This window comes from Peromyscus eremicus, chromosome 1, assembly GCF_949786415.1.
Source record: "Peromyscus eremicus chromosome 1, PerEre_H2_v1, whole genome shotgun sequence".
NCBI lineage: Eukaryota > Metazoa > Chordata > Mammalia > Rodentia > Cricetidae > Peromyscus > Peromyscus eremicus.
In genome coordinates, this window is record NC_081416.1 from 151160517 (window position 1) to 151169991 (window position 9475).

Genomic DNA, 9475 nt, shown 5'->3' on the forward strand with positions numbered 1-9475 from the left:
GTTCCCAGCAAAGCACTGGAGCAGTTAAGGTGGAGAAACACTGAGGTGAGGGAGAAGGATGAGAGTCATTCACTGGGGTGGGGGCTTCACTTACTTGTGTTATGAGAGAGTGGGTTGACAGTGCCAGGGAATTGTAACAAGTTGTTTTCTCTTGGCAGGAAAAGGAAGAATACCACATCAGTCATGTTATAATCCCTGTGCAGAAGGGAAAGTCTAATTACTGTTGTATGGAGAACGAGGAGGATCTCCTTTTTGTTCAAGAAGAGCTGGGGCTTCTCACCTTAGGTTGGATTCATGTAAGCAAACTGACCTCCCTGTGGCAGCTCCTCTTCTAAACACACTGCCTATTTCTTTCTCATCACAAAGTTAATCCATTCCAGATCATCTGTCTCTGAGCACATGCAGTCACTAGTGTTTCAGCGTTGAGTCAAAGGCACGTTTCCTGGTGTATTTCCAGCTCTACTAATTTTATCTCTTACTCAAAGTAATTCTTCAAAGTTCCAATACTTTGTGAATAGATGAATAATGGTAGCCTTCCTAGGATGTATGAGAACATGGTGTAGAGACCAGGTCCCTAAAAGCTGTATGACTGGACGTATTTTAACGTCAAGATAATTCATTCTAATGATTGCATTTTGTCTTTATGGAGAAGCACTTGCTTTGTGCACACCAAAAGAGCACCTTCATGCAAGATTTTCAAGTAGTTGGCCATGCTGTGCAGGCTTGTGGTGATCTTGAAGGAAATAGAGTTCCTTCCCTAGAGAGTTCTTCTGAATGATTCTCTCATTTTCATGGCTTCAAACTCACAGAACATGCAGTTTCTCTTAGAATGGGACAGGTGTAAGCCACAATCAGTTGGTTATTTCTAGGTTTTGCGAGATCACAAGTACTTTTGTACTCACAGCTTGGGAATTGCTGATATGTGAGGCAGTTTCCTGTATCTTTATGCTCCAGTTACATAAATTCTTACTGCTTTGCCTAACAATAATATACCACGGCAGATGGAAATTTGTCCTTTTGTGCCTGGAGATCACACAGAAAATGAGCACCAGTTTTGATGAGGCAGAGTCCATTCTACTTTTCAGGAGATAAATATAGGGCACTGTGGGTTTCATGGAAAGAGGAGTCCCACTTGAGGTGACTTATAATGACTTACAAAGAAGCCCAAGGAGAGCTTCCTGGGGAAGTGGTCCTGCATCAGTGAGCAGTCTTGTCCGTTGGGATTTGTGGTTGATATTAGGAAAGGATGGCAGATTTGTGTTGACATGACCCTTCAGAGCCATGCTCTCCATTGTCGGGTGAGGGCAGAAAGAACAGACCTGTTTTTGAGTAAAGGGAGAACTCTTTGGGTGTTCTGGGCAGAACAATGATGTGATCAAAGCCAGATACAGAAGGTAAAATGAAGGAATTGCAAGGCTGGTAACAGTGGGGAGGTCAGTTAACATTTGGGAGCTGGTGACTTCCAATGACGATGAGAGGGTGATGGCCATGTGCACAGGAATGTGGGATTTCAGGGATCCAGGGGCTGAGGAATAGAGGTTGTCCAGTCTGTGACAGGGCAGGCTTGGAGTGGGACCCATGGGGATGGTAGTTATCATAAGCATGAGTAGGGCATCTAGAGGAAGATGGACTTTGGAAGTGGGGTTCAGTCCTACCTTGTGGAATTTAAGGCACTTGTGAGATATCACATCTATGGAGCCTTTGCTGGCAGTTGGATGGAGGTTTGGGGAAGCCCAGTGAAGGTAGGAGAGGAATCTGTGTGGCTTCTGAATGGAGGTGGTCCAGAAAACCTGGTAAATAAGGAGTGTTGACAGCAAGAGAAGTGATTGGCTGACAGCTGAGGAGGAGATCTAATGAGGAGAGCGGGAACACAGTGGGGGATGACAGAGACACAGGCTGCAGGAGAAATGGTTATGGGGTTCACAGAAGATGCACAGCAGGGACAGTGGGGGAATGAGTTCAGTATGTGACCCAGGGACAGGCTCCAACAGAAGAGGATCAGCTCATTGAGAATGGTGGCTAATGACTTTTACGCCTTGGTTGGTAGAGACTGCAAGGTTTAAAGAAGACATGGAAAGCTTGGTGTACGGCACAGTCCTGGAAGCCTAGCCTTCAGGAAGGTGGGCCTGCTGGATGGTGACTTTGGCACCAACCTGTGCTACACAGGCAGACCGTGGCTTGAAAACAAAGTCATCTGATGAAATTACTGCTATTGTGGAGCTTGTCAGGACTGCCATATTGAGGATCACATCTATCTAGGCCAAGATTCTAAGCGAAAGGGAGAGAGATGAGGCTGCTTTTTGTAGAGTTGGGTTAACAGAGTACGGACATGTACAAGAATTGGGAAATGGTTTCATCATGATTTTGTCTAGTTATTTTTTGTTTCCTTCACTTTAGTTTTTTCTTTGACTTTTAGTTTTACAAGTGCTTGATATTTTAAAATATAGCTTACTTGTAGTGTACATATATGAACAGCAGAGTTTAATGACTCCTTGAGGAAAGAGGAATTTGCTGAGAGCCTGGTCCATCTTTCCAAATTCCTTCCTCTGAGACTGATCCCCCTCTTGCTCTAACTGTCTCTACTTTGATCTCTATAGAGTTAATCTCCTAAGTGTGCCCCCTCCCTGCTATCAGTACTTCATATTTGCTTATGTCCTGAAATGCAATGGATAGATACATGACTTTCACATCTGGCTTTCTTGGCTTAACATCTGCAAGGTTCCTCCCCATTCTGGCATGCAGTTGTTTGATGTGTGTTTACACCTGGTGAGCAAGTGAAGGAGGGGAGGGAAGGGAAGGAAAGAGGGGTAAGATAATGTGGCAGTAGTGTTTACAGCACCACACCCGAAGGGCAGAAGGGTCTCCTCTTAACAGGGAGAAATCACATAGGGAGGTCTCAGAGGCAGGTTTGAAGGCTTGGAGCTGAAGACCCTGAGAGTCTGTTGAACTGATGTTTGAAGTAGTCATGGGAACTCTGAGGGAGATGGAATCAGAGTCTGCTGTTAGCAGGAGGGAAGCAGAGGTAAGTTAGATGCTGAAGGACAAAACTTGGTTACTCTTTAGGCAGTCAGTATAACTAGGCTTGGATGAATAAAGGGATCTTGTCCTCAGTGAATGACCAGCTTAGGACCTTTATGGATCAGGAAGACAAAAGAGATAATTCCTTCTTCCTTCTCCACCTAGTAGACCAGAGTGTTTTCCTGGCGTGATTTCGGGATTCATGGTGGGAACCAGTTGTTGAAGCTCCTCGGGACTGCTTTCCTTTGTGGATCAGGCATGGGGCTCACTGGGAATTCTTGGCTTCTTTTGTCTTCTCAGACCCATCCAACCCAGACAGCCTTCTTGTCGAGTGTGGATTTACACACTCATTTTTGTTACCAGAAGATGCTCCCAGAATCCATTGCAGTGGTGTGTGCACCCAAGTATAAACAGTGAGTATGTAGGATTCAGGTCTGGATGGTACAAGAGCAAAATGCTCCATGGCTCAGAACACTGTGAAAATGAATATCCAGAGTGTCTTAAGTGATTGCTATGAAAGCCTCCCTTTAAGGTACATATTCTAATTAAAACCAGCTGCTCTTAAAAGACGTGCTGACACCATTGCTGGGCTCCATCTTCAAGAAGTGACTTCAAGAGCCAGAGGTTAAAGAAATTCCACACTGGACACTGCATACGAGTGTCATCTCTTATCATTCCCAATGTCATGTTAATCTGAGTTTCTCGGCAGAGCTAATGTTGAGAAAGCAATGAATCATCTTGTTTTGTTTTGTAATAAATTTTTGTACACTGGATATTGTCTCACAGGGGCTATTGGACCCTGGTTGCAGCACACCCCCAACTTGCTACTCAAAATGATTGCCCTAACAGACCTATCTTTTTGTTTGATTCTTCTTCCTTCTCATTTCTACTGTTGAGTTCCTTTGCATCATTAGGCCAAGAAAGGGATCCAGAGAGAGTGAGACAGAGAGGGCGGTACACGTACAGGGGTAAAAAGAAGGAGAGGAAGGAGGAGGAGGACAAGAAAAGGATGAGGAGGAGAAGAAAGAGAGGGGGAGGGAGGGTGGTTGAGACTATGACAAAGAAGACAAGGTCTAACAGGACAATGACAATGATGACTAGGAATAGGAGAAGGAGTTCCACATGGTCTATGATGGAGGAAGAGTTGTACAGAGAAGAGGAGAGAAGGAAGAGAGGAGGAGAGAAGGGTAGAAAGGTGAAGAGAAAGGGGAGGAGGAAGAGGAGGAAAAGAAAGGAAAAGAAGGGGGACAAGAGGAAAGATGGAGAGGAGAGAAAAGAAAGAGACGGGGGATATCTGCTCGACTGTAATTTTACTTTTTCTCATTTCAGAGTCGGAATTTTTACATTAACATCTTATGGATTAAAAGTAATAGAATTCTGTCCCAAGAGAGGATTTCATTCTCATAATCAGGACTCAGCTCTCTTCTGTGTATGTATCTGTGTACAAGAAATCAAGGCCATATTCCCAGCCAGGACATAGAGCTGATATGATTGAACATCTTTTTGATCCTCATGGAAGATCAACCTCATCACCCACCTTCCTAGAAATCCATAATAACCATGTATCTAGGAAGCAGTGGGCTGTGGATATCAGTTTCTTATATTTGCAACCTGGTCATTTACTGTCTTTGAGGGTGCTGGCCATCTGGACCATTTTTCCTGATAACTGGGGATACTAATACTATGTACTTTACAGGCTGCTGAGAGGATAAAGGAAGAGGGACTGGGGTGGACTTAGGGGCAGAGTGTGTCCTCAGCATGCTTGATACCTTGGATTCCATCCCCAGTAACATGGGGAAAAGAAATAACCCACAAAGTATGGAATCCATTAGCTTATTCAAGGCTTATTACTTATTCATTTGTTCTTCATCAATGTCAGTTACTAGGTTTCAGAGGGTGATCAGAATGCCAAAGAAAAAGCCATGTAAGATAGATAAATTAAGCATATTTCATTCTGAAGTTTTGTGCTCACCTGCCTAGGGAGGTGGTTTTTTTCTCCCAGTTTGTATCTGTGATAACAACACACTTAGTGTGATCAGGCCTCAGGGCCTCAGATCAGCCTCAGATCAATGAGATTCTGGCACTTTACTTCACATTAACCTGGACTTTTTCATCCACTTTGATTCAGAAGGAATGCAACAACATAGTGAAAAGACCAGAACCCAGTCCTATAAAATATATAAGATTCAGGGATACAGCACAGAGATTGAAGGAAGGCTAAGATACTGAGATCAGAGTGCTAATTCCAAGTGGTTGAACTCTGTATGTGTTTTCTATGTATCATACTGAACGCGTGTGTGTATTTATATATAGTTTGCATCATACTCCTGATCCTAACAGTAAAATAAGACCTAAGGAAACTTCAGCTTTCTTTAAAAAGTATATATCTATATATATATATCTATATATATATCTATCTATCTATATATATATATATATATATATAACTATATATATATACTTTTATTTCATTATTTTTATTTCTTTAACTTCATTGTGTAGTCTTTTAAAAGTAGACCCTGTTTTGACTTTAATTCTCTTTCTATTTGGATTTTCACATGAGTTTAGTGCCTGTGTGATTAGAAGTTGGCAGATGTCCTAGATCTGGAGTCAAGCCATTGCTCACTGCCCACTTCCCTGCAAGAGCAGTGGGTGTTGTTAAACACTGTACCATATACTCCAGTCCCTGTTTTCTAGTCTCATGGATCAAACCAGGTTTTCAGTTGAATGTGGGGAAGATCTTTCTAAAAAAGATCTGTTAAAAAATAGATAGCTCTATCTTGGAATACAAAATGATTAGGTGCTAGAATTTTGAAAGATGTTGCACAAGTTAAAAAAAAATGTCTAAAACACCAGTTCTCAAGTTCCCAATTGGCAAGACCTCCTCCAAACCCGACCATGGTGAAGCACACCTGTAGCGCCAGCACTTAGACAGCTGCCGCAGGAGATCACAAGTTTGAGGCCAGCTGAGGCTACATAACCAGGCTTTCAGATTGGTAAATCCTTATGACTTTGTATGCCAAGTGTGAGTATCTCCTCAAGGACTATTAGGTCCCCTTTACCATCTGATTGACATCATGATTCCAATACTGCACTGAAATTCCTGGTCCCTTTTAATAAAGGAATGTTTCACAAGTGACTCTGGAAAATAGATGCAAAGATACACGGGGAGACACTGAATCCGACCATGTGGAGAACTTGGTAGGAGTGTTGGGTGCCAGATCTTTTGACATTGCTTCTATTGACATCAGGATTTCAGTGCTAGGATGAGAACTATGTAACTTCAGTGAGCTTCTCCAATCAGAGGCTTATTGCTTGGGATGTGGCTCAGTTGGGAGAGTGCTCCTGTTTCAAGCACCAGGCCCTGGACTCATTTCCCAGAACTACTGAAATCTGCCATGGTGGTGTTTGCCCATAATCCAGCACTTTGGAGCTAGTGGCAAGAGAGTAATTTCAGGATCCCTCTGGCATACCTAGGTTACGTGTTCTAGCCTGGGTCACATGAAGCTCTCTTTTGGTATAATATAAAAGGTATAAGCTGTTTCAAAACAGGAGTTGTCCATGCCTTAACCACATTTCCTTTTCTCCAATTGCAGGACTGCAGTCACGTCACCATCCAAAACAGCCTGGTGACTGTCACAGATTTGCGATGAGTTAAATCCCACACACCTACATCAGTGGGAGCCTGTGTGTGTGTGTGTGTGTGTGTGTGTGTGTGTGTGTGTGTATTGTGCGTGTGTATTTTGTTTATATGTGAGTGAATGTAGGATGGTGTATGTGTATATGTATATGTGTTCAATCTATGTTGTGTATGTTACATCTGTTTCATGTATGTTACATCTTTGTCATGTATGTTCACTGGTGTGTATGAATGGCACACTATACTCATTCACAGAGCCCAGAGGAAGACACTGATGTGTGCTCTATTAATGAATTAGAATAGTATATCAGTCATTCATAATGACTAGAAATTGATTTTATTATATAGTTTACTTGTTATTAGTTTTAGATGATATTTTCTGGCCAGGATCCAGTATAGGAGTAAGGGCCCAATGCACGCACTTGCTGGCTTGCCTCACCTGCCTCAGGGAGCCTAGAGGACAGGTTGTAATGCCAACGCTCACTGTCCTGAAGACAGTCCTCCTGAGTGACCACTCTGGCTACAACACAACTCTAAAGGATGTTTGGCCAAGAGAGAGAAGTCTACTTACCTAAAAAGCTTGTTTTGAAGTATGTAAAGTTCCCTAGCTGTGATGAACTCACCACTGAAGCTAATGCTTACAGCAAACTGCAAATAAAAATGCTGTCCTGCACAAGGGATGCTGAGACAAATTCACTGCCAGTGACAGTCTGGCCAAAGCAGCTCACATGAACTGTGCTCGGGCGCACACTCTCTGCTCACATTGGCCCTGTCTAGAAATTTCCCATAAATTTCACAGAAACTTGTATTTTCTTTATATAAGTGTGTTTTGAAACAGATTTGTAGTTTCTTAAAAATTCTATTTAGTTCTGTAATTAAAGTTGAGTTTCGTGTCAAGCTCTTGAGTCTTCCTTCTGATCAGGAGTCACATAACCATGTTAAGTGAGAGGTGTGATTGCCAGCTAATAGGATTAGTAGGTACTGGTGGGCAACCTTGTCCTAGTTGCCTGTTTCTCCTTTATTTCCTTTTTCATTTTTCTGTCTTTCTTATTTATTGTGACTGGGTCTCAGTGTGAAGCAATGTCTAGTCTGAAATTCACTTTATAGTCCAGGCTGACCTGGAACTTACAAAAACTCACCTACTTCTGCTTCTCAAGGGTTGGGATTAAACATTTCATTGCTGTGGTTTTAAATTTTAAGCATCTGACATTGTTCTGTATGTCTATAATTGATCTTGGTCATACTTAGTCCTCACCTCCCTCACCCACGCTCCTCCAACCCCATCTGAAACCCCTATTCTAAACTTGTCAGGCTTGGTGTCAAGGGTCTTGTTGTATGAAGCCAAGTTGCCTGCCCTGTTTTCTATTTTGAACAACCCACTGAGTTTAATCAGGGTTTCTTGCATGTGCATGCTTGTGGGGTTCTATTGAATCATGGGCAACTTCCCATTTTCTACACCCCTAAAGAAAAATGACTCCTCCTTCCCCCTAAAGAAGTATGAATCGGGACTTCCCTTCTGAAGCACAGGTGAGTGCCCTAGCTTGCCCCCGACCCCATCCCTAAGCACCAGCCACTCCCGGGTAGACCTGCCCAACTTGGCCCCAGGTTCTGGTCACAGGGCAGGTTCCCTTCTATCCCCACCGGGAAGGATCCCCTTCTCTAAGACCCCTGGCAGACCCTGCAGTCTCCACGCCCTGCCCCCACGCCCATCCGCCTGAGCCCCAAACCTCTTCCTGAGACTTAGAGGCCGGCCCCCAGCTCCCATCTTGCCCTGGACTTCCCTTCTGAAGGACAGGTGAGTCCCCTAACTTGCCCCCGACCCCATCCCTGGGCACCAGCCACTCCGGGGAAGACCTGCCTAACTTGGTCCCAGGTTCTGGGCACTGGGCAGGTTCCCTTCTAGCCCCACCGGGCAGACCCTGCAGTCTCCACGCCCTGCCCCCACCCCCATCCGCCTGAGCCCCAAGCCTCTTCCTAAGACTTAGAGGCCGGCCCCCAGATCCCATCTTGCCCTGGACTTCACTTCTGAAGCACAGGTGAGTGCCCTAGCTTGCCGCCGACCCCATCCCTGGGCACCAGCCACTCCGGGGAAGACCTGCCCAACTTGGCCCCAGGTTCTGGTCACAGGGCAGGTTCCCTTCTAGCCCCACCAGGAAGGATCCCCTTCTCCAAGACCCGTGGCAGACCCTGCAGTCTCCACGCCCTGCCCCCACCCCCATCCGCCTGAGCCCCAAGCCTCTTCCTGAGACTTAGAGGCCGGCCCCCAGCTCCCAGCTCCCATCTTGCCCTGGACTTCCCTTCTGAAGCACAGGTGAGTCCCCTAACTTGCCCCCAACCCCATCCCTGGGCACCAGTCACTCGGGAAGATCTGTCCCACTTGGCCCCAGGTTGTGGTCACCGGGCAAGTTCCCTTCTAGCCCCACCGGGAAGGATCCCCTTCTCCAAGACCCCTGGCAGACCCTGCAGTCTCCACGCCCTGACCCCACGCCCATCTGCCCCAGCCCCAAGCCTCTTCTTGAGACTTAGAGGCTGGCCCCCAGCTCCCAGCTTGCCCCGGATTTCCCATCTGGAGGAGAGAGAGAGAGAGAGAGAGAGAGAGAGAGAGAGAGAGAGAGAGAGGGAGGAGAGCACCCATCCTCCCCCGGACATTCCTTCTGAACAAGAGTTCCCATCCTGCCCCGGACTTCCAATTTGGACAAGAGAGCTCCCATCTGGACAAGAGAGAGAGACTTCCTGAATCTGTCAGCTCTGTCTGAACCAAGTGTGTGGATAAGGACAAGAACGAACCACAAGGAGATGGGCAGACATCAAGGCAGA

The 9475-nt window shown here is 45.3% G+C and overlaps 1 protein-coding gene across 5 annotated transcripts in view; it reads left to right on the forward strand.

The window, feature by feature from the left end:
- The window catches only part of LOC131919845 (STAM-binding protein-like), a 30027-nt gene extending 22472 nt beyond the window's left edge, over positions 1-7555 (forward strand). For all 5 annotated transcript variants that reach the window (XM_059274312.1, XM_059274306.1, XM_059274301.1 and 2 more), the window contains 4 exons: positions 159-296; positions 3319-3431; positions 4348-4447; positions 6615-7555. In XM_059274312.1, coding sequence (XP_059130295.1) covers positions 159-296; positions 3319-3431; positions 4348-4447; positions 6615-6671 — 408 coding nt within the window. In that variant the 3' untranslated portion in view covers positions 6672-7555. The remainder of the gene's footprint in view (positions 1-158; positions 297-3318; positions 3432-4347; positions 4448-6614) is intronic.
- The last annotated feature ends 1920 nt before the right edge of the window (positions 7556-9475 follow it).